General features: G+C 41.2%; 1 protein-coding gene across 1 annotated transcript; it reads right to left on the bottom strand.

Annotated features, from left to right (window-relative positions):
- Nucleotides 1-342: 342 nt before the first annotated feature.
- Nucleotides 343-25555, bottom strand: gosr1 (golgi SNAP receptor complex member 1). Its single transcript, XM_069147975.1, has 9 exons — nucleotides 25491-25555; nucleotides 24262-24373; nucleotides 23235-23322; nucleotides 22670-22777; nucleotides 22357-22448; nucleotides 17327-17401; nucleotides 8406-8435; nucleotides 4796-4878; nucleotides 343-3835 (listed from the first exon to the last, which is right to left on the bottom strand). The coding sequence occupies exons 1-9, from the start codon at nucleotides 25522-25524 to the stop codon at nucleotides 3711-3713; spliced, it is 747 nt and encodes a 248-aa protein (XP_069004076.1). The 5' UTR covers nucleotides 25525-25555; the 3' UTR covers nucleotides 343-3710.
- Nucleotides 25556-26005: the final 450 nt, after the last annotated feature.

Here is a 26005-nt window from a genome sequence, read left to right on the forward strand (position 1 = left end):
GACATATAACAGGCTTAAGCTCCAAGCACAGATAAAATCACTGGAAGTCCATGTTGCTTTATTCAAATGCACAGCTTAGATTTCCTTTAGGCATTAATGTTTTTTTGTTTTTTTTTGTCTAGCGCAAAATGAAATCGGGAAACATTTGGAAAAAAATCCCCTAAAGTGATCAAATTTGATGCCATTTGACGAGTTCCAATGGTTGTTTAAGGGCTCAGACAAGTGAAAGAAGAGAGAAACGCCAGCTGCACGACGCAGCTAAAGTGATTCTACAAGTCCGAAACTCAACATTACCAATGTAAGGCTGCAGACTGTCAAGTATAATCACTGTATAGCACAATGACTTGTGCAAAACAATCTTTTATTGATTCCATCTAATTCATAGTTGTACATAAAAAAAAAAAATTAAAAAAAAAAAAAAATTCTTTATCCAAACATCTGAAAGCAGCAAAATCCAAAGATTCCCCATGTTTACACAGTGTAGGCTACTGCTCTAGTGTTATTGTAACATCCCCATTTATGCATTTCTGAAACTGGTTGGTCAAATGTCTAGCCTAAGCACTGCTCTGTCAGTAAAACAGTTCAAACCTCCATTTCATATCTCTATATTACTGCGTTTCTTTTCCAGTATACTGTATGTGCCAGTTTTCATCTCTGTGGTGTACATTTTGCATGTCAGGAATAAACGTTACCATGCATGGTCCAACTTTTGCCTTCTGACGGTGACTTCTATACAAGAATTGTGCGCTGACAGCCAGAGACAGGCGGCAGTGAGTTTAGGAGACCAAAGCAGAAGAGTCCACAGAGCGCTGTTCTTCGACCCGGTGGTTTCCAACATGCTGACAATAACGATCCAAAACAGGCTGATGTTTAACAGGCTCAATGTTTATCATGTTGACCATCTTAGTTTACTGCGTTAGCGTGGTAACATTGGCCACTGAGCACTAAATACAAAGCACAGCTGAGGATGATAAGGATACGATTAGATTTGCAAAATATTTGGTCGTAAACCAAAAAATGTTGACCCGTTTAGAAATTTGAATAAGTTGGGGGGATTCCCAGAGTTACTACATCCTGGTAGGGAATATGAATGTCAGAGCAAAATTACACAGTATTTAAACTGCTAATAATCAAGACATTAAAGAAAGGCGGCCCAACAGTGACCCTCGAGAAAAGCTGGGTGAAGTCAGAAGGCTTCATGACGACGTTTTGCAAAATGTCACAGCAACCCACACAATAGTTAATCCGATATTTCAGACAAAAGCAGCAGACCAACAGACAGACCCGCTTTGCCATCAATAATTAAGAAGGAACAGTTGAGCGAGCGCACTTTTTCAACAGTGGTGTAAAAAAAAACAAAAAAAACACACACACACACACTCATAGGAAAATGGGGAATTCGTGGTCGATTTTCCACTTTTACAGCCTGCTTTCTTCACTGCAGAGTCCACAACCCTTATACGTGCAGGCGTGGCATGGTCCGAGACGTCAACAATGTGTTCTTCAAGCTCCCACTTCTTGAAAATGCTAAACTTGAACGTTTATACTCAAGCAGCCTTTTAAATTGTCATTAAACATTTTGCGGAGGGAAGTGATAAAGAGGCCGTTATGTCAGCAGACAGTGATGCATCCCCGCGGTTCGTTTTCAAAAACCACTGATAAAAATAGCCGTCTAATTTGTTCTCAAGACAGCGGACCAGACTTGATGTCTTACCTTTGAGCTGCTTCGAATAAAACAGACTTTGTGCTCGTCAGAAGTTACTGTAGCGGGGCCTTTCGAGGCGAGAGGATCTGGCGCTTAGTGCTGCGTGGGCGGCGTTCTGTTTGAGCGGCTGAAATATTCAAGAGTTGCACTTCTGCAGTCTTCTGACAGGATTTCCCTCCTAAAAGGAGTTCAGGGAAAGATGGCTGTCTGACTGCTGTGAAAAGGACAAAAGACATTTCTTTGAAAATGCCAGATCAACATGAAGACAATCTTTTAGTGGCTATTTGCGAGGAAGGCTTCAAACAGAAGGAATGAGGACAGGAAACCAAATTTATCCCCCTTCAAGCCAAGCAGGCTTAATTTATTTGGAGTCCAGTCATCTAACAGCCTGAAGCAGTGAGAAAAAAGCACATTGATCTTTCTCACACAGCCGCCCCGCTTTCACATTCCTACTCCTCCAGCAGCAAACTAAGACTTTAATCGAGCGGGTGTAACCCCGTCTGCAGTCATTCCCCTCTCAGAACAATGCTTTAGCGCTCACCTTCAAATGCACACTCCACTCAAGTGTTTCCCGTGCATTGAAATCAAATGGCTCTGCCGGGCACACTACACCTATAGCTGAAGATCAAAGCATTGTTACGGTTTCACTTTCCTTCTATAGGAACCTCGAAGTAGAGCACTTAAGGCAACAGCAGGCATTTCGCCGCTCTTTAAAGAAACCTCAGCCCAGATGCTTTATTCCACACGGCTTTGATAACTGTCGCGACAACTCTCGACAGCAAACAGAGAGCACAGCTGCCTTTTACCCGACTATTTCGCATCTTACCGTCTATGAACGATCTTCTTAAGATCCAGAAACTCAACTGACTTTATGTTGCGTGTTTCATTGGTGTTAATGATTACAGAGAAAGAAGGTTACTGGAAATGCATATATGAATGTTAAAAGCTCTCTGATTAAAGATTATTTTCGTTATATTTTTTTGATAGATAGTATTGTAGTCATACTTATCATGTTCATTTCAAAAATAGTTAATAAACGTCACGTACCACAATTTTCCAGAGGCCAATGTGAAAGGCAGCAAACGTTCACTCTGAAGATGCGGTTTCAAATCGTCAGAAAGGTTGCCAATCGATTTTCTATCGATTGAGTAATTGATTATTCATCTCTAAATGTAAATGTAGTGGCTGACAGGTGCCCTGGTGGCCTGCTGAACACAAAACACAACGCCTCTCTCTCTCTCTCTTCCGTCATCTGTAACAGAACTATAAAACGCACCCAAAATACTGAAATGAAAAAAAAATAAAGCGTAGCTTTCAGTATATTTCTTAATATAAGAAATGAAGTTTAAAAAAAAAGAAAAAAAAACGGATCATTTTGGGAGCCCCGAGGTGATAGCCGGGTAGTTCAACTTGTTCAGAAATAAGAAGGCTCAATACACTTTTTTAATAGTTCAAATGATATATATATATTTTTTTTTTTAAATAAAATGTTTTAAATGAGTATCTACTGGTGTCACACACTTTGTTGCACATACTGATATGAATAATTTATTAATTCACATTTTACACTCCACAGTGAACTATCCATCCCAATTGAAAAGGACCATTCAACAAAAAAATCCTTCCACCTGTGGGAAAAAAAAGCATCACACAGTCTCGCAGTCTCTTCACACTTTCAACGGCACAGAGTTTCTCTCCAAGTGAGTTATCAATATATTTTGTTAAAATCAAGTCTCATTTGTACTTTTGGTCTCCATTCCCTCGTTGGCAAAGGAACACCCAACCACCAGCCCTCCATCTGTCCCACTGCTAAATAGAGGTTCAGTAGAACATGTCGGCCAAATTTGTTCCCGTCCCAGAACTGGACCAACTGAATGTCCTTCTGCTCAGGAGCCTCCAGGGTCCTCCAATCACTGAGCTCAGTCTCTGGGGGGGGGAGGGGGGTTCCCATGCAACAAAGAGCAGATAAATCCTGCTTCTTTTCAGTGTTCACCAGGCCTGGTTTTCAGTGAAAAGCATAGAGCAGGAGGAGAATGGTGCAGACACCAATCACAGTGCCAAGGATGAGAGAGTCTCTTCTCTTTCGCAGGTTGACTCGTTGGATGAGGTTGTTGATAGTTGGAAAACGGTCTGGGTGAGTCAAAAGGTTAAGGAAAATCACAAATAGGCAACATATTAACAACGGTAACGCTGACACTTGGTTCAGCGCCATGAATTCTGATAACAAAGACACGCTTTCAATATGCGGGCACTGATTTCTGAGGTAGTGATTTCATAACCGTAACCCTTCGGGCTCTATCAACAACTGGAGCAAAGCAACGCCAAGCACACTGCGAGTGTCTTTGCTAGGGAGATGGAAGCAGTTCTCTCTTTCCTGTCCAGCCGCCACATTGTTGAAACAGTAAATGTACTTGGACCCATCTATGCGCCAATGGTCATAAACTGAGGTGCGGTCAGGCACGTTGGTGGTGGATTGTTATCCTGAGGCAGCGGAAAGTCAACAAACGACGATCTCAAGTCATTGGTGGAGCTTTTTTTTTTTTTTTTACTGTTATTTTAATAATAAAGTAATATACTCCTGCATAAGTGAATGTACAGTGTGCTTACACCCCCATTTGTTACACACACACGGACATGGAGCAGCTCACAAATATGCAATAGCTTAAAAATGTAAGGTTTAAACTGTGAAAGATTATTATCATCTACATCAATCTGCACATAAGTACATCCCATCCCTCTGTAGAGAAGCGTTCTCTAATTGGAAAAATCAGCCATAAAATGCACCTGGCTCTCAGAGGGAATGGGAGATGGCACTGATTGGTTGATTACATGTTACCTTAAAAACACGTGATTAATTAGGGCACCAAGTACAACTCCTTCGAACCACGTTCCATACTTGGCGCTGAGATTATCCAGTATCCAAAGTCGCAAAAGGGGGTTTGCTATTGCAGTGAATGCACTTGAGTTATGTGCTGTAGAGCGTGCACTTAGATTGTTCAAATAGAGCCCTTGAACTTTAAAATCGACTGCATGCTTTCTTTCATTTGGTTCCCCACACACAGTCATGCGCACATGCAGCACAAAGGATACTGGCCAGCGTGTTGACCCTGCTCTGTATGGCTTTCAGCAGGCCCCTTTGGGAGGTCATGTTCTCCTTGGTCGCCATAGCAATGCTAAAGAAAGAGAAAGTGAACCCTGAGTGGAGAAGTGACAATACTGCAAGTGGTTGCCCTCATTAGTAGCTACTGTTAAGTGCCTTTGACTGCGAGTCAACATACGAGGGGAAATTCAATTCCAAGAGGCGATGGTTCCCTCCACTTCAATGGATAAGAGGTGACGCAATTTAAAGGTCCAAACTGAGCTTTGCTTTCGTATTTAACGGCTGCTCGTGGTTGCATCTCACTCCAATGAACTGTTCACATATTCTGAAAGCCGTTACATGTCTTCTCACCTTTCGATAACTCTGTCTAACAACCATTCATGCACATTAAACATTATTGGAAGTGAAATGTTTATATATTCCTGTGTTAAACTAAAGTGTCCTCAATCACACCCATGCCACCGTCAGGGTGCTCGTCCTGGGTTGAAATATTCTTTCATCCTATCAGGTTATCCTTCAGCTTCGTGTGGGTGCCCGCAGTGAGCACGTGCGACGGCTGGGCTTGAAGAAGGAAGGTACAGCCTTGCCGTGACACTGTGCCTCTCTTCGTCTCAAACTTGAACCTCGGCAACTTCCGGAGCAGGAACGCGCAGCTGGGCAGTCGGCAGGAAAAGTTTCAAGCGGTGTTCGGTCGCCGTGGCAACTGTTCCACACAATAATCAATAGCAGCTACTGAGCCCGCCTTTGAGCGCTTCACTTCAGCATGTGAGCGGTATGAAATCTGTTTTTATCTTATTTTATAGACACACACACAGCAGGCATGCTACATGTGTACGTATGTCCTACATACTTCTATACACAAAAATACTAAACAGTAAGACAAACACGTCAGTAAAGAGTTGGGACAACAGTTTACATTTCGCTCAATGGAAGTAGCTTCATGTCTTGAACAGCGGTGATAAACAGTAAGAACTGACCATCCCAGAGGTACAGAGTCCCACCGGAGGCATGACAACACTGCGGTGGTTTGGTCTGTTGGCTAATAAAGCGTGTGTGTGCGTGCGTGCGTGTGTGTGTGCGTGTGTGTGCGTGTGTGTGTGTGTGCGTGCGTGCGTGTGTGTGTGGGTGTGTGTGCATACTTGAAAGCAGGTTGCGAGTTAAAAAGGCATTTTGCAGTGTGAGAGTTTGAGTAAGTGGAGGATGGTGAATTTTTCTCATAAAAATGATCCAATAGGTATTTTGTGCAAACAGCTTATTGCAACCCTCAGTTACAAATTGAACTTCTTGGACCTCTGAGCGACCACAGATGTAACAACAATCTGGCGTCCTGCAGAGGTTTTGATAAAACGGCAAAACTTGGGGGCAGGAGACCGGGGGTTCGCTTCCCGTTTCCAACCACGAGTTGGGACAGTTTCTTAAAACTGCATTTACTGTTGCCACGACGACCACAATTGCGTAACTATAAGGACATAGTATGGTCTTTGTTGTGCCTAAAAGGGCGCTGATTAAGGAAACACTCCAGTGGTTCATATTTGAGGATAGGAACAAATGGCATGTGTGGACATATGGGTTTACAGGACTTGTTGGGAGGGGGAGGGGTGAGGGGTGTGTGTGTGTGCGCGCAGGTGCGTGTGTGTGTGTGTGCGTGTGTGTGCGCGCAGGTGCGTGTGCGTGTGTGTGCGTGTGTGTGCGTGTGTGTGTGTGTGTGTGTGTGTGTGTGTGCGTGTGTGTGTGTGTGTGTGTGTGCGCGTGGGTGTGTTGGTGAGGTCATGGCAACTCCTGTGGTTGTAGGTTGCTGAAGGGACAGTCCGCAGTCTTGGCCTGGTGCAGTGTTTTGGGGATCATGTTCTCCTCAGTCAGGAAGAATCACTCTGCTGACGACAGCAACCTCGACTATCGTTTATCTCAATGTTAACCAGCCCATGAGAATCACAGTCGGAGGATGAAGACGCACTGTGTGATCAGCCAGTAATTCTTCCTTAAAAGTGTCTTGAGTTGTCAAATAACCTGTCAAGTGAAATTAGTTGAAGACAGTTTAATTATACAAAAAAAAAAAAAAAAAATCAAAAAAAAAAAATCCCAAAAGCATAAAACTCTCTCAGAATACCTAGCAATGTACAACATATGGAGAAATTCAGAATGAAATCTCCAAAGAAAATAACCTTTAAAAAGCAGGTAAAAACTAAATAGAAGAAATTCCTCTGGAGGAGCAACGACTTCTTCCAAAACAGAATATGTTCAAAATGTGCTCCTGACGTCAGTAAACTAGTTCAGAAAAGTTTTCCGATATGAAAGCACACTTCAGCATTTGTTTTTAAGACTGTATTTTTTTTATACGATGCACATCATACATTAGAGAAAAGGAAATGAGTTGTGCCGAAGGAACACGTTGATGGTTGGCTGGATGCTTTTCAATTTCTTCAATATCATTTGACAAACATAAACGAAAGCGGTGTAACGGTCAGAATGAAAGGAGATCAACTGGTATATGACTCCTGACTATTATATTCATCATCCAGCTATAAAATAAGATGAAAGGACCAAATAACAAGACATCTTTCTAGTTTACTGGGAATCACAGTCTAGAAATCTAATAAAAACAAGGACTCTTTGATTAATATAAAAAAAAAACTTAACACCTTTAATGCTTCATACTTTGTTGTTTAGAGTCAATGTCAAAAAATGAGCAGGAGGAAGGTTAAATCTTGAGCAACATATTTGTAATTTGCGTAGGAGAGAAAGGAAAGAAAGGAGAGAAAGGATGGAAAGGAGAGAAAGGAGAGAAAGGATGGAAAGGAGTAGGGAGCAAGTGGGAGATGGATGATGTCAATAAATCAGTGAGGTGGAGGAGTTTTTCTCAGGAGCCGGCATTGAGCAAGTGACAATCCTCTTTATTTTATGCACAGATGGTATTATGTGACCAGCAGTTGGCACATTTCTGAAGTGCTGGTGTTCATCAAAGTCCATCATTTGAATCACAAGTACGTACAATGAGAAACGGCACTGAAAGCTTCACTGAACTCCGGGTCCAAAGGAATCTACACACCAAATGTTGGTGACGATTCTACGATAAGAATCTATTACTTGAACATAAATCTGGTTTCCTGGTGGCTGAATTTAAAGGTTGGGCGTGGGTAGTGTGTGTGAACATTTTCACCCGTAAATATATCTACTTTGTGGATTCTGGATTAATTTGAGATGAATTAACCAACTATGCCGTTTTGTCCGAACTGCAACAATAAAAAAATATCCTGATATTAAGTCTCATTCTGCTTTTGATCATATTCAGGTTATTGCATTTATACGGAACACGACAAAAAAGTTTCTTCCTATCCTTGTACACATGGTATTAACGGTATCCAGGATTTTGATCATCTGCCTCCCGGAAGATTTGGATTTCTCACCGTCTCTTTATTGGCATTTCTGCACTATAGATAGTGCTGGCCTGTCGGATTTAACATATTCAGACCATGTTAAGGTAAATTCCTCACTCATTATAAGGCTTTGAGTCGAGTTCAGACCGCGGATAAGACAATGGAGATGAGGGATATACAAATACATGTCTTGCCATACGCACAATACAGAAAAGCCCGGTCTTACCTTATTGTGTCATCCATCAGTCGGTCCGAGCTGTAGACAGTGATTGGGAGAAGAGGACGGGGGGGGGGGGGACGACAGGAAGACACTGGTTAGATATTGACACGAGGCAGTGCAGTAAGAACATGCAATGGTAGTAAACAAATGACTTGTAGCATACTTGCATACATTTGCACAAGCAACGCAGTCTCTCCTGTAGTTTTACACTTTTATGGTGTTGTGCTGCGTGTGTGTTCATATTTAGGATTTAATATACAGCATATAAGTCTTGTACACAGTTCGAAGATGCACAGCGGCTAGAGTGTTTGACTGCAAGTTGCACATGCATGACTTTGAGACAAATAAATCTCGTGAACTCGTGAATTGACGTGGGGGCAGTTATCAGTATCGGCTTCAGACTAAGCAGTAATCAATAGAAAGCTCACCGGCCAAAATCTCGATGACATGGAGTTGGAGGAAGAACTGAATTCACTTTTACTATATTTGGGACTTGGTTTTCTTTTTCTTCTCTTCAAATACGCCTCATCCACTCCTACATAGTGACTGACTGACAAGTCTGGTACGAGACGGCATATCGTCATCTGAATGTTCCCACCGACATCAGTGAGTCGCCGTGCTACTCGGTCATGTTTTTCTTCGCTTAATACAAAGAGCAAAAATTCAGTAAAAATATGTAAGAAAGTTTAAAACGGTGCCAAGTGTTAAAAAAAAAAATACTCCTGTACTATTTCCTGTCTGTACACACACCTTTAGGTCATTTTATTTATGTAACAGCGCTGCGGCATCTCCTTTTTTTTTTTAACCGAGTCTGGCGGCAATGTCAGAAATGTGTAAATTCAATAATGTGTTTTAGCGCGAGGTCGTAGATATTGGTGGTGTTTTCACTGCGCTGTATTTTATTCAGAAGTGCTTTTAATATTTCAAAAATTAGGAACGCCACTCGGTACAATGTTATCCAGTCCAGTAGACTTAACTACGACTTCCAGAATAAACATCGAATTGAGTTTGATTAAAATAAAAGAAGATTGTTCAGGTGTACCAACTGAGGTCGCCACTGAATATTTATTAACTATTAAATGCTAAATGTAGGAATCCGAATAAAGGATAAATATTTAAAGAATAATGTTTAATCCTAACAAGCCTAATGATTACTTAAAATATTGTTAATTTCTGTTAATGTTCTGCATGAAACAGTGTGATTCTTTAGTAATTTATAGGGAGCGTCAAATTCTTGCGCACGCACACACACGCACACACACGCACACGCACACACACACACACATACAGAGAGAGAGAGAGAGAGAGAGAGAGAAACCTCGTATGTTGTGAAACTGGGTTTGAGTCTCAGGTTACCCATAAACATCAAAGCTCTCAGCAGTTAATTCTGTAATTGGAATCAATTTGGATAATGTTCCAGAGAACTGGAGTACAGCAAACAAACAAAATTGCAGGGATTGTATTTCATGGTCCGACATTCATTTAACGCAGCAGTACATCTTCAGCCTCATGCTCAATATGTGATTTCCTTTAAGCTCTTAGCATTCTTATGATTCCAACAAATAGTTAGAGGAAGTGAGGGGAGGATCTCTTAAAGATTTCTACCCAACCCTTTGTTTACCAAAACCTTCACCAACCCAACCGTCCCAAACCTTAATCTGAACTTTTATATCCTGATGCTAATACATGGGCATGTTTCACCTCATTCTTGAGCCCATCCCTACAGTTTAGTGGTCAGTCACTGTGCATGTACTTCGAAACCCAATCCATAATTGTTTGTCCGTGTCTGGGGACTTATAAAATTACATTAACATTTCAGTGCATCGTAAAGTTATTTGAGCATTTCTACTTGTACTTGGAACAGACAAGTGATTTTTTTTTTTTTTTTCCAGGTCACTCAGATTTAACTTGCTAATGATCTTTGATGTTCAGGTCATTCTCTCTGCTGGTGGGCCAAACAGGACTGACCGCAAACAGCAAATGCGAGTGAATTTAATTGCCTTTAATTCCAGTCTTCACCCATTTCTTTTACGCAAACTTTGCCCTTCCTGTAATCTTCGAGGGACTGTCATGCAAAAGTAGTGCTGACGGATGTCAGTGGTACACATCTTACACCTTCACAAGGGAATTGCCCCTGACGCTGCAAGGGACTTATTCATCAGAGGTGTGCATGAGAAGGAAGGACCCACATGTTCTTAAGCCCTGTAGCAGACACTGGTAGCGTGGGTTCTTTCTCCCAGACTATAGATGGCCAGATGCATTGCAATGTCCCGTCACTGTGTGGGCTGAACGGCGTCCCGTTGTTGGATCACAGCTCCCCACACGAGCACCAAACTGCTTTTTGGCACTGGTTTGTAATATCATAACTGCTGTTTTTGTCAGACTAAAATGGAGTAACATACAGCGACATATTTGATGAAATGATTGGCACCAAAGGCAGAAGACGGGCGCGTGTCCGCGCTCTGCTATTAGCATACTACTCTGCCCCCATTTCTCTATACAAGGACACCTGTTTGTCTGGAGCTCTATCGTGAAGAAAGGGGTAAAGTAAAGAGAGAGCGAAGATGAGTGGACAGAGATGGCATCAAAAATGTATTACAAAAAATAAACAAGAAGAGAAGAAAAGTAAATAAGAAAAATGCAAACGGCAGAAATTGAAACGGCGTTTGGAGGTGGAAGCCAGAAACGACACACTTTACAAAAGTGTTTCCTCAGGAGTATATGGTTAAAAAAAATAAATAAATAAAATAAAATGTACACATGGGACTGCAATTACCGAGGCTGCTGCGTCCCCTGAAGTGCATAGTGTGGCACAGGTTTAAAAAAAAAAAAAAAAAAAAGGTTCAATATTAAAGTCGACACAAAGAAACGCATCACAGACTAAAAGAAAAAGAAGGAAACAGGTGGAGCACAAGGAGCACCTGATCCGACGGTCCAGGCTGAGAGACCGCTAGCAATTATTGGGCAATCATCCAACATTCGCAGAAAATATGCAAATGAGGGTGAAAGTGATGACATCCAGCAAGAGTAACAGGTAGCCTAATTTATTTCATAATTAATATGGTATTTGCAATCTGTGAATATGTGTGAATATTTTCATGAAGACAATAATTGATGAGATTAAAGGGCGTTGATTTCATGGTTAGCCTATTTAACACATTTGGTCAATGCATTAGTAAATTAACGGTTTTTAATGCTGTTGTTTATTAAATCCATTTTTAATGAATGCAGTGTTAATATGCCAAAAGGTGTGCGTTTACATTTTCTAAGACAGCCAGCCAGTCATCATTTGTTGGTACGCACGGGGTTTAAGCAAAGATTTGTGCCTACGCATTGTGAAGGCCCGACAGACACATGACACTGGCCTCAAACGATGGAAGAAAAGGAAAAAAGATCAAGGTGGACAGACAACCGACTGACAGAGGAAACTAAACCTTTAACTGTCTCTCTGCTGACAGTGGTCTCCTTATAAATCATGAGCTGAAGAGGAAAAAGAGAGAGCTTTGATTCATGGAGATTGTATATGCAGAGATGAGACAGGGCAAGAGATTTATGCTATGTTCCCTCCATTATCGGCCCACAGCTGCGGGTGTGGTGTTGATTGTGCCACCGCATTCATGTACCTAAAGTCCTCTGTGGTTTCAGCTTTGAGTGGGATCCTTCCTTTTCCCTGGTCAGTTCTGTTTTGCTGCAGTCATTAAATCGCTCGTTAGCTTCAAGGTAATTGCCTTTCCCAGTGTGATGGACCAACCCACATGGGCCACAGGCATTTTTGCTCTCTTCATTCACAAGCAACATAGAATCAGAAAGACTTTGCTCACACACGCGTCTATTTTTTTTTTTATTTGAGTTCTGGCCAAATGGTGAAAAATGATGCCTGCATTGGCAGTTTTATGCAGGTATCACTGCAAGCCTAAATGATTACAAAGACTAATAGATAGAAAAATTATATTTTACTATGTCCTCATAAATTCATCAATGTATGACAATTTAAGTGGTATTCTGTAAGAAAAATACATTCCAAGAGTCATTTTCTGTCAAGTTCTGGAGCAATGACAGGCAACTAACAGACGCAGCCCAGTAAACTGAAACATGAATGACTTTCACTGGAAAAAGTCAAATCTTGGCAATGGTTGTCGAGCACAAACCGCATCAGCAAAGCGGAAGAGTGGCCACAAATCAAAGCTAAGAACTGGTTCAAAATCTACTGCTTAATACTCAACACAGCTTCTACACTGACAGAGTCACAGAACGGATCTATCAACATGCATAACAACAATTACCACCAAGAAAACCTTTGAGCATGGTGATGCAAAGAAAAGCACGCAAGGGTTGCCTGCAACCACAGAAAGGGAGGGGAAACTGGGACTGTGTAAGAATGGGAATAAATACCCAAGTTGGAAAGAAGAAAGGCAGATGCTTCCCAAAGCCAGCATTCACACAGAGCCCTTCAGAAGCGAGGCACATGGAAAACCTTTTATCACCATATTGATCCCGATCGTGCTAAACAGCTGTGCTGCCGGCGTTACGGCTCAAGAACACTTGGCCAGTGCAGATCCATTCAGAACTATTAGAAAAACGATTCCTCAGTTTTTTTTGTTGACAGTTCAGCTGGTAGGGAGCCTACACCCAGCAACTGGACAGCAGAGAAGAAGCTGTGATGAGCATTTTGCTGCTCACAGAGTAAGAATGGGAGGATTTAATAAACCACAAAGCCCCCGAAACAATCAGCCAAACAACTGAGCAGCAAAACACTTCAAACGCTGGAATCAATCAGAATAAGGAAACCTGTTTGCTTGTTTAAAATGCTATTACTTCCCCAATATCATTTCACTATGCACCAAACTTTGAAACCCAGTTTGTATATATATGACATTGTATAATAGTGTTATACTGGCCATCAGACTTCTGAAAGTAAAAATCTAAATTATTATTTCTTGTAAAAAATCAAACCCGGCCCATATCTGCCCGTAGGTCCTAACAGGGGAGCTGATTGGCCCAAACCGACGCTGGTTCATACACAAATGCAGAACTCGAAGACAAGATGGATCCTCGCGTAATTTCCTCGCAAGGTAACAAATCATCACCAATGATGTTCTTCGTGATTGGAATCAAGGAGCTTTCACAGGATGCATAGCTCTGCTGTACCTGCTGATATGGCCTGTGGGTGCTGCAGTATTTACTGCACTGATAGGGAATACTTTCATTTTGCAAAACAGGCACACAGAAGAAATATTTCAAACAATAGCTGTAATATAAAACAAACTGACCACAAGATTTCATCAAAGAGTTACTCAACACAACATTGAACTGCAAATGTGGGTTCAATATGTACAAGTATTACACTTCAAGGACTTTTAGAAGATGAATGATTCCATAAAAAGTCTTTTGAACAAGACGCAGGCATGAAGGGAAACTAGCTCCCAAACACAAATCTGTTACGCATGTTGAACTAGGGCTTTCAAATGTTTCTACAATAAGACGGGCTGGAGTCCAATCACATGGAAAGTTGATGGAAATGTCTGAAGCTGATTAAATTTGGGAGATGCTGATTTGTTAGTAGCATTAATTGAGGCAAATGTTCTTATATTTGAGCCGAGATGAGTGACTCAACTTTCCGAATATAGACTCTGAAAAGGAAAGATGAAACGGAAGTTTGAGTTTTGAACTAGAGAGTCACTGTCGGTGGCAAATAAACACAAAGAGCAAACACACTTATCAAATTCAGTGAAATGCATGTCAGTTTGAGGTGTTAATTTGCCTCATTTCACTTAAGTACTCTTTTACAGGAAGTCCTATCAGTGTGACCACTACTATTAGGCCCGTTCCGACATGAACGTTTAATGGACCTGGCCCTCCTCCCCTCTAGTTTATTAATGAAGACTAAGCTTTACAGCAGAGAGAGATGGAAAAACAGATATACAGGGAAGGAGAAAAAGAAATACAGAGAGATACCAGTGAGAAAGATCCTCAGCATTTATAGTAGCTTTCATAACTGAAAAGCAAACTGTTGCTGAAGCATTCAGCGACTGCGACAGCTCTGCAACAGCAGATTTCAGAGCTATTATGTAGGAAGGTCTGACTGATGTCGAATTATAAGCAGTTCAACACTAGCGGCAAAAACCTAGAGGCCATCTTATAAATTTATCTGTGCACGTCTGTCTCTTCAGGCTAACGTACGCTACATTATCTACCATAAAACCACGGTTGGGACAGGTCGTTTCAATCCTCCTGTTGGCTGACGGGCCTAAGGTAAAAAACCAGGGGCACACAGAGATTCATGAGGATAATTATGATATTTTACTGTTACATGAGTCTGAGGTATTTCTTGCATCGTAGTAGTTCCATTTGCACAAAGAATTAAAAAAAATCAGGACAAAAGACAAAGATACACACATTTACCGCCCCTTCAACGTACATTTGATGTGGGCTTAAAAGCCATATTTAATCTTAGGACGGACTGGTGCACAAAAGAGGGCTTCAGTCTTACCTTATTAAACTGTGAAACCCTGTATCTATTGTTTGATGGTAACAGTTTCTATTCACTGTTCAGAACAAGGTCGAGGTCAGAGGTTGTCGGCCAGCCTTAACGTGTAACTATAACAGGCTGAGTCTTTAGTTTGACCCATGATCTTTGAGCAGATTCGTATTTGGTGGAACAGTTTTGACTTTAAAGAAGTGGACAAACATCTGCATCATGTGGTATTATGATACTGTGGAACACTAACAACCACAGAAGTAAAAAAAAAAAAACAGGAGAATTTGTTTACTCGCCCCAAAAAGACCCAAGATGGCAAAGAGAATAAATTCTTTGCTTCGCAGAAAAATTCTGTGTGGTCACTATATGGTCATGAGTCATCACAAGCTGAGCTGCAAAATGAAAACTCCACAACCTTCCCTCTATATTGGTGTGAGTATTAAATTAAGAAACATCTAAAAAGAAATTGAAAATATCAACTAGGGTTCAAACAAACGACACCTCATTATTGATGGGGTATGTTCTTAAAACTGCCTTTTGAAAAGAGAGACAGCGCGAAGTATCAGGAAAAAGATAAAAGAGCATTTAAACTCCAATCTCTCATTGTTATCGAGTATTTGTGCTCTGCCCTCACTTCAGACCATTGCTCTGGTCACGAACACATTTGATCCATTTTCTCTTTCCTGTTTTATGGCTCTAATAGGATCAGTCCAGCGGAACTCGATCCTCATCTCTAATCTCCTCTTTCCCCTCCTCATCTTCACCAACGGTCAGGGGAAGCCCTACAGTATGGGTTGTGGTTTAATACGTTTAATAAGATAATGTCATTATCTATATCTTTATCAGTTGCGCTGCACTGGCAGCTTGACTGCTGGGACGAGCTGGAGGACGTTCAGGACAACGTGTCTCTTGCCCATCCTCATTTCACACGTCGAAGGATCAGCTCGTATGTGGATGTTTGGTGCTTTGAATAAATGATTATTAAAAAAAAAAATTTTTTAAAAATCTGAATTTCCTCACTCCAGCCACAATACACATCTGATACACAACACTATTCAAGAAGTGGTTCCGACCCAGCAATCCGATTGGTCAACTGTACGCGTGAAACGTGCTCAATTTCATATAACACACAATGTAATGTTGTTTTTACTTGTTATAGGTCGATTAAATATGACCCATTTGGCGAAAGTATTGTGAAAACAGAAGGCAGGAAAAACATGTCAGGACTACGTGTCAGGCTGCTTGGTCGCTTGTTTTTTTTTTTTTTTTAACTAACTTTTATATTGAAATCTGCTGAGCCGCCCAAATTATCTGGACAATTTTGCATATGTTGATACTTAAAAGTATATAATCATCCAAAGTGGAGATTCGAATTTGTGTATTACCAAAACAAGCAGAGAATTCCCACACATTGTTGTGGGAATTCATCCTTTTAGCGAACTGCATCGTCTTTTAAAAGGTGTTCGTGTTACCGAGTTCATGTTCATGTTGAGTCACTCTATAAACCCATTTCGTTGTATAAATTGACAAATCCATTTTTTGCCATGCAATGACAGAGCAGGTACGAACTAAGAGGTCTTTGAAGGGGAATGACGAAGGTGTTATTCCTTTGAGAATTTAAAACGGGAATCAAATACTTGGCTGTCGTGATTATCAATCATAATTCTTTGTATTTGTCAGTTATGTCGAAGTTATCAGATAATATCCTTACGCCCGGGCAATGTGAAAAGCTCTTCCGTGATGTATTTGTGTTTTTTTATGAGTGTGTGTGTGTGCCCTGCTGATATTCAATTTTACTTTCCACACAGGGTGCATCTCACACCTCTCACACAGGTACGCGCATACGAATTGTTCTGCGGCGCTTGAGTTTCAGCCAAATGATCGTAGGACACTAATGAGGTTGCTGGAGTTCATGATTTGACCTAAAATGTCATAAGAGAAGCATGCATAATTTACAGTTTCAGCTTTAAGATGCAAAGTTATGTAAAAGAGTGCATTAGCTTAGTTTGTATCAGCACAAAAGCATTTTTCTCCACAAAGTAGGGAAGCACTAAATTGCGGTGCACATTTTTCTCTTTCCTGAATTAAACAAAGATAAGATTAATGAATGCAAAATAACCATCTGTTAGAAAGCATCGAGAGATAAAATGCCAGGGGGGCTGCCAGAGTTTCACAAGGAAGCATCAGCAACTGCAATGATTTGCAGCGTTATTTCAAGTGGCTGAGATAACCCAGCTCATATTGCTGGGAAGGTGTGGCTACTGCTCTGCCAAGAAAGGCTGCACAAGTCTGAGAGAACAGCAGCGTTATCCTACTTTGAACAGCTAGGGTTGAAATATGAACACTAACTAATAAATATTCTTAAAACTCCGCTGAGCGAATTGAAAAGTTAGATTCTGGATGGCTACAAATTCTTCAAATATGGGAAAGAAAGGTGCTGAGAACTTACTTTCTCAAGTGTTCATGCTCCTTTAGAAACAGCTCTGTTCTTCTGTTGTTGACCCCGGAGCCACTCTTGTATGTCCTGAAAGAGATACGCAGACACACCGTTAAAAACAACACTGTCACTGAATAAATCAACAAATCAAAGTTCTGCTACATTATTTGCTATTTATTTAATGTGATATATATATATATTTGTTCTTTTTTTTTACGTAAACAATGACAAAGTTTATTTTAGACATGGTCTTAAAGAGCAGATAAGACATACAGTCTAAAGACGGCCCAAAGCCTCGAGCCTGACCATCGCATGGTCTGGTAAGCTGTAGCTTTTAGATATTTTATACCCATTTCCAGTTTTTATATTTTCTCCTGGGTCTCCACTAAAGTACCACTTTATGCCTCGCAGCTAAAACATAAATAAAAACCTCTTTATTTAACTTATGCGGGCCCTTTCCGGAGCTCCTCGGTTTAGTCTCTGTCTGAAAAAAGTCGTTTTAGCTCCTGTCTCTTTAAGTATAAACGTGTAAAGGCTTGGTCCGTCCCACTGAACATCAGGGGCCTGTTGGCATGGTAAAAGGTGTTGCTCACCTTCGTGGTGGAGCTTTGCTAGTTCACACAAACTGCAAACACAGGTGGCCTCTAGCTATTCCTTACAATAATAAACCTGACAAACCCACTGGAGAAAAAGCCCTGGCGTCACTGCTGTTTACACCAGATTATAGCAAAAAGTAGTCTGTGCCAATACCACTGCATAGCTTGTATCTGCTCTGCAGTAAAAGCCTTCTTGGAGTAAGTGGAAAGCTTTTGATGCAAAGCAGCAGGAAATACTCGATCTGCATCCACCCACCATGTGCAAAGCATCACTGAATGATCCACGTTCTGATTGAAAACACTGGCGCGTTCTGTTTCGCGTCTCACGAGGAACTGTGAATGGGGACGTCATGGAAAAACAAGGTTCAGAGAGGGCCACTGATCGAATCCCAACATTAAAAGCAGCGTACAATCTCAGGTTAATTAAGGAGCAAAACAGAAGCTTCTTCTCTACTACTAAGCTACATACGCTAGCAAAGCAGTCAAAGTCAATTGATGGGCTGGTATAGCACTCACAGAGCCAACACATCTTGATGCAACTCGAGCCATCAGCAGCCATTAAACACAGCCCCACCCTGCTGTTGGGCGAGAACGCGATTAAGAGCAGGGGAGGAGGGGGAACTGTAAAGAGTCTGCGCGCGCGCACACACACACACACACACACACACAGCATAAATGGGCCTACTTCATCCAAAGTGGGAACAAAAAAACTGCAGTGTCGTGAACACACAGCACAACCCACACTGGCTGCCTTGAGTCGAAGCTGGCCGCCCAAGCAGCGGTACTGATGCCTTTGCCTGTAATGACAGCCAGCTTCATCACTCCAGCAAGCCTTTTTAAAAGGGCACCAATGTAAATCACGGGTTCGCTGTCAGTTTTGTTGCTGACATTTAGAATGAACGCCGGAGCGGAGGGAGCGTTGGGCCTGAGCTCAGCTCTGCTACACGCTGCTGTTATGAATGGCACGGCCGCACATAAGAAGTGTGCGCTTGTGCGAGAATATATTTTGCTTGCAGACTGTCAGCAAATCTCACCTTATTGATAGAGTGTTTGATAAAATGTCATATTTCTCATTTGGGTGCTTGCATAAATGAGAAAGTGTGCACTATTTCTTTAAATCAGTAGAGATTTGTGTGTGTGTGTGTGTGTATGTGTGTGTGTGTGTGTGTGTGTGTGTGTGTGTGTGTGTGTGTGTGTGTGTGTGTGTGCAGTGTAAACAACCCTGATACACAAAGACAATCTACAGTGAGCCTGTCCTGAACGTGTTTACTGCTTGGCCAAGATCTCTACTGCCCTCTACCTGACAAAAGGGACAAAAGGCTCAGCTGCAGCAGAAATGTTCATCACGATGTCAATGTCATGAAAGCATAAAAATATCAGAGCACTGTGACCATAACGTTCTGCTTTCAGAACACAACTTATTCTGCAATATAAAACATGAATTTGTTTCAAACTAGTGCATATTATCACTTGCCTTATTACGTTGTTGCTATGATGTAAGTTCTACGACGGGCTGCAGACAAGAACACATCTCCGACTTTGGTTTGATAGACAATGAATTTGTGCCCCTGTTTCTGTGATTTGGGGAAAGTATTTTTGTTGTTTAGATTTTTGGACAACCTTCCTAAGTGAACTTGGATAAAATGGATCACATGTTTTCTCTATAAGCCCCTCTGGCAAGATCAGAAGAAATAGTACGTGTTAGTAGTAAACTTAGCTCATAGTTGTTATTCGTCACAAGCTGCAGGCAGTTCAACAAATAGATAGTTGAAAAGCTAACCTTTGAGCTGTGCAGGATATGACTGCTTTGACATATCCTCATATCCTACCTTATCACTTTGCCATGACCCACCAGCAAAGATCAACGGGGAAGGTTGAGGACAAATTGCTTTAAAAAAAAAAAAAAAATGATCTCACGTGAAGCATGACTCGGCATCTCATTGCACTGTGCCATGATAGCAACAGCTGTAATTTCCCTACCTGTAAACTCAGATGGTTTCCTCATTAGCAGCTCCCGGGGACATTAGTCATGGTTAGGCTGAACATCGGGTCAACAACACCGGCTCATTTCTATGCATTAGATTCATCAGCACTGAGCTGATGCAGTGTCAGTGGCACTCCTTGTTAATGTGACTTAATGAGAAGCCTGCGTGAACTGTTCCATGTGATGCCCACCTCATGGGACATTACAGTCTAAATAGACATACACTTAATATGCGATTGCTTCTGTGCAGTGCCTTTCAGTTATCATTAACTAATAATGATTTAGTAGTGCATTGATACAAATAAGTTCAATACAGGGAAACTTAAAGAATCCAGCTATTTGTGGTATAATAAATGATGCACCATCACCACACTTGCACTTTGTTTATTTACACAGTAAGAAAGATGTGTTTCTAATTAGACTTAGACTTTAGACTTTATTAATCCCACAGTGGGGACATTTTAGTACTTACCTCTATCTTCTATGACAACATACCTTTACCTTGATATTAATGTGGCCTTTGCTACTACAATAATCCTACAAACAACACTAGCAACAATAACAACTCATTAACAGAGACCCTTCAGTCAAAGTGGGCCAAATACACTTTAGCCACCATCTGCGTGCGTGTGTGCGTGTGTGCGTGTGTGCGTGTGTGCGTGTGTGTGTGTGTGTGTGTGTGTGTGTATTTGCAAATAGTAAGCTCACATTCACTAGAAACTTTTCACAGTTCTCTGTAGAAAACACAGGGACAGCCTGTCCATCTGCTGATAGCCAGTTATACAGTATATTTCCTGTAATGCAATCTATACAAGTTAGTCTGTATGATTACACTGCTGAAACATCCTGTCAATAAAAACTGTTGACAACTGAAGGAATTACAAAGTACTCCGTAATATGAAGCCTGAGAATGTATCATGAACATCACGTGCTTTTAAAAGAGTTCATGTGTAAAAAAAAAGTATTATTATTATTCATTTATTTATTTATCTACTTAATGTATAAGGGGGCTACGGTCTTATGGAAAAAAAGTGTGCCTGTGTGAGGCATCTGCAGATTTTCTGCATTCCAGATGGATAAAGTGGGATCGATAGGAATCCTGCGGTGTTCACCGTACGCTCACTGCTGCATCTGACAGATCAATAAGCCATTACAAAAAAAAAAAAAAAATGGAGTCACGGTCTGGGGGAGCCTCCATCTCATTGCAAGACACTCACTCACAACTCAGCCAATCTGAGGAGAGAACACACGTTCTCAATACAAGGCCATGAATCTTCTTAGCTTTTAATGGCAAACATTTTTCCAAGAGCATGCCAGCTAGAAGTCAAGGTTCAACTGTACCTTTAAGAATAAAGTCGACAACATATGAGCACCATGAATAACGCTTGGCAGGTTTTATTTCTCGACACCCACCGAGATCAAACACAAGCAATGCATCACAGGACAATATTGTTTGTATTGTAAGAGGTAACATCTACAATTTCACGTGAGACGATAGGAGACTTTGTGCTTCATCTGACCACGCATGCATTCACCTCTCAAAATATAATGAATTATTAATGGATGCGCGTGCATTGGAGATTAATTCACAGTGTGAATATTAAACTACAGAGAGCATAACCCCACAACTGTGACACACACCTCTATAACCTTATAGCAGCCCCTTTTCTCATCTCCTGTCTGAAACGAGCCGTTTTATCCACTGTCTTTTTAAGGCCCCTGTCCCTGAAAGTAGGGGGTGTTCGATGTATCGGATATTCGATGTATCACGGCTTATCCCACGCGAGGTGTATTATATGACTATATCACGAACATCGAGTACAAACTAACCCGCCGCCGCCATGAGATACGCCTTAACTTAACGGATCTATCATTCAGTGATGAGGGGGCTGCAGGTAAACTACTGCACTGTAAAAACACTGTCAAAGAAAAAGTCCTGTTTAGTGTTTAGTGCTGCATGAGTGCAAAAGGTGTTGAGGAGAGGACATCTCCAGAAGCAACCACTAAATGCCTTTGGATATACCAAAGTACTGGCCGACAAAATGATTCCCAGGCACCAGAGGCTTGGCAGCAGCACAATAACGATCCAAAGCACGATGCCAAAAATCACGCAAAAGGTTCTAAAGAAGAAAACAGGGAAAACGATGATGTGGCCAAGTATGTCGCCTGACTAGAATCCAACAAAACAACCTTTGTGCTATTTGAAGGAAAAAAAAGGTCAAGCAACACGATGCCGGCACCAAAGAGCAGCTAAAACAAGTTGTTCCTGAAGAGCGGCAGAATGTATCTCGAGAAATTTAATGGGTCTGCCATCAAAAATAAAGGTGGACATAGAAGGAAGTGAAATAACAAGGAACTGAGTTTTTCCTTTTACAGTAGATGTCTTTCATTGAAGTGATATTGGACAGGAGTGTAGTCCCTTCTGTTGTATACTGTATAAGGTAGTGTAACTGGGTACTCACTCAATGTCTTTCCTGACAGATCCCAGAAGGTCTTCTCTTTCCCGGATGGCTAAGAAGTTGCCTTTGGTTTTGTGGAATTCATGTGTGTAATCCTGAGTGGTAAAAAAATAAACAGTAAACACCAAGAGGACAAACTGGAAACACAGAACCCTGTGTATGTGCTTCCGAAAATAGTCCTTGGGTTCGTCAGTGAATTTAGCAAAGTTCATTTACAGAGTGCTTTGAAAGCAAACCGAAACAATACAGACGGAGCAGAGAAAAGGGATGAGCGGGAGGAACGGAGGAAAACTTGTCAGGGATAAAGAGGGCAAACCTGGAGGATGTCTCTGTGTCTCTGCAGCGTGTGCATGAGGGCAGCGTTGAGAGAAGCCGTGCCCGGGGCGTTGGTGTACTCCGCCATCTTGTCGTTCACTGTAGTCAGCTGAGAGAGAAAAAGATGGAAAATAAATGAGTGCATGAACCGATGGAAGACACCAAGAGCACATACAGCATGCAGAACGCCATGACCAACAACACACAATTCAACAAGGGTCAATTTGAGGATATCACAGACATGTCTTTCATGTCAAATCATACCAGACATTATAGAGATAAATACACCTGGTCAATTTTGCACACCATTGCCATCATGATGTAGCAACTGTTCTTCACTTCCATCTCCTGTATTTATATCACCAACTTCAGAAATGACACTAAATTCTACTCTCTCTTTGTTGTGAAAAATAATGGCTTTTAAATATCTGGGTTGAAAACTATAGAGGGAGGAGGTCTCTGCAGTCGGCTCTTTCCTTGATGAAAGACAAGAGCCTCGGCATAAATCCAGTGTTGTTTTTTTTGCTGGTCTTTCACAGGTCACCGGCCAAACAGAATTTACTTACTTTGGCCAGCAGCTGTTCGATCTCCACCGACATGGTGTCAAACATCCTGTCCTGGGTCGAGTTGTTCAGCAGAGGGGTGGTGTCCGACCTTGAGGAAGGAAAACAGAGAAAGCAGAACCGTTAGAGTCGACTTAAAGGTGTTTGTGTGTAATATTCTTGTTAAATCGTAGAAGTTTCTCCTGTGTTTACGTCGTAACAAAATATCAATAAGTTGTTTCACTGAATAAATGATTTACTGATGAAATTAAATGTTTAAACTTGTTATTAAAGGATGAATGAGGAATATTGTCTACACACAGAAAAAAAAAAAAAGAAAAGAAAGAAAAAAAATGTATAGTACCAAATGAAAATAAATGTTGAATAAAAAAATTACTCAAAATTGACTTCAATAAAGTGCTGTTCATTTCAAATATCGAATTAACACCATCCACATTGGTCGTGCACCCGGTTGGGTACTAGTCGGAAACACGCACAGAAATATGTAGCTTTCTTTTATTTCTTTAACATGAATGCTGACAACACGACCTTTCTCCTCTCAATTCACATCTGGTCAAATAATGGGACGCCACTGATCAGCCAAATATTGCTTTGAATTCATTCTTTTTATATATTTTTTGTTACATTCGAGGAAGCCGTTGTAGACTAATGAGCCTCTGAAGCTTCATTAACTCATTAGCTTAATTTTAAAATTAGCTGAAAGACCCTTTGAGGAGCAGTCAGTTGTATTCAGTTATTAAACTACATGTTCAGCCCCTTTTTCTTAAGATTCTCTAGCAGCCCTGAAGGTTGACATTGTACTTTCTTTGGGTTTAATCGAAGCCATTCATGAGTCAATGTAAGTAAGCTACCTTGCAGTTGTTTTGTATATTTTAAGCAGCAGGCTGTTAGACGACATTGGTTTTGCATCAGGCTGATGGCCATTTGGCCAAGTAAAAAACTTTAAAGTGGGTGACTGCGTAGTGTTTAATCAGCGGGCGGATCCAGGTTTGACTTGGAAGATAACTGTGCAGGTGTGACTTGGTCTTACGTGTCTCCTCGACGTCCGTCCCTGGAGTTGCTGTAGCTGGTGCACAATTTACTGAAGGAGACCAACTTCAGGTCAAGTTCGTTCTCCAACTGCCTCGCCTGCTTTCGCAGATCTGTAACACAACACGCACAAAATATTGTAACAATCAGCGGTGGAAAGTAAAAAGTATCTTCACAGAAGCACTGTGCTGAAGAAGAAATTAGAGGATTTTACATTTATGCTCCTTAATACTTTTACTTTACTACATGACAGAGGAAAGTGTTGTATTTACTCCTCTATATTTAGCTGTTAGCTACAGTTACTTTGCAGATGACAAACTTTGCAAACTCACATGGATACATTTCAATACATGACTAAATAATCCAATACGTCACTAAAAATAAAAAATTATGAAAAAAAAAAAAAAAAGTCCCCAAAAAACTCGAAACAGATTTAAGATGTAGAACTTGTTTTTCTCTCCCAGTCATCATCTGAGGACCCTTCAGATTTATCTTCTGTCCCTGGATATAAAACTGGATAATAAGTAGTTCAAACCAGCTCCACCTGCAGCAGCTGCAACAGAAACGTGTTGTGTACACACTAATGCTTTTTTTTTTATTATTGATTATCTAATGATGTCATAAATAATAACATATCAGTCAGAGGGACCAAACCAGTATCTTTACTTGAATACTCTGAACTACATTTTGCTGCGGATACTTTTACTTTCGTGCAGGACTTTCACTTGTAATGCAGTATTTTTTTTTTTTTTTTTTTTACTTTGCTGTATTGGTACAAGATACTGCATAAATGTTAATACAGTGATAATACAGTAGTATTTCATAATGCGAGTCCATTTCTGGCTGCACAATGACCACATTGACTTCTACACTTTAAATCTATTTGGACTTTGAACTCCGGCATTTAACTCGTAGCGTGATACTACCGTTTCTACTTGAATAAAATATCATGTAATGGACGTAGGAGCCGGAACAGCCCGATGCGTCGAGTTGATCAACCCTCTGAAGCAGCGGCACAGATTGATCAGCTCAAGGAATAACGTAAACTTACATTACATGTCAGCTAGCTCGCTGGGAGCTAACTGGTTGTAGCAAACACGCGTTTAATGTTTAAACCGCAGATGTCCGAGCCAAACGTTAACCAAATCAACGGTTAACGTTATGAACACGGTGTCAGATGTTGCTATAACTGCGCTGTACTGTAAATTAAGTCAAGCGTCGCCTCCTTACCCTCCCAGTAGTTGCTGCTTCCTATTCCTGCCATCTTTGTTGTTCTGCGACGTCACCAACTTCCGGGGTTGTGTCACGTGTCAAAAGAAGACGACGCGAAGACGCGGGCTTTTCCTGCCCTGAGCTGAGCCTCTCAGGCACGGCAGCTCACTGCCGGCCCCGATACCGTAAAGAGCGTCGCCTACAGGCCAAAGGGGGGTACCCGCAACTGTTTTCAACAATTACTGTGCAGTATGAGTACGAGCTGTCGACCTGCCCAGGGTTTACCCCAACATCGCCCAAAGTCTGCTGGGATAGGCTCCAGCTCCGTGAACCTGTTCAGGATCTCAGCCTCACCTCAACATCTGCCTGGACTTTCTTCTGCACACATATTACCAGCACAATCAAACATGTGGACAGAAATTACACTTAGAATGTATTGAACAAGCAAACATATTGGCTAACGGTCTAAGGAAGGTGAGGTTGAAAATAGAAAAAAAAAAAAAAAAAAAAAGGAGAATTGCAAAGTGGTGATC

Source organism: Embiotoca jacksoni, unplaced genomic scaffold (genome assembly GCF_022577435.1).
Source record: "Embiotoca jacksoni isolate LCO1_2020_lvr unplaced genomic scaffold, fEmbJac1.0.p SCAF_14, whole genome shotgun sequence".
NCBI lineage: Eukaryota > Metazoa > Chordata > Actinopteri > Embiotocidae > Embiotoca > Embiotoca jacksoni.

What these genes read in the sequence shown, in the direction of transcription:
- gosr1 (XM_069147975.1), bottom strand. Translation starts at nt 25,524, where the DNA reads ATGGCAGGAATAGGAAGCAGCAACTACTGGGAGG. An exon ending in GAGCATGAACACTTGAGAAA is followed by an intron (nt 8,436 to 17,326) that starts GTAAGTTCTCAG and finishes CACTGTCTACAG; the next exon opens with CTCGGACCGACTGATGGATG. An exon ending in CAGGGTCAACACGCTGGCCA is followed by an intron (nt 3,836 to 4,795) that starts GTATCCTTTGTG and finishes TGACTCACCCAG; the next exon opens with ACCGTTTTCCAACTATCAAC.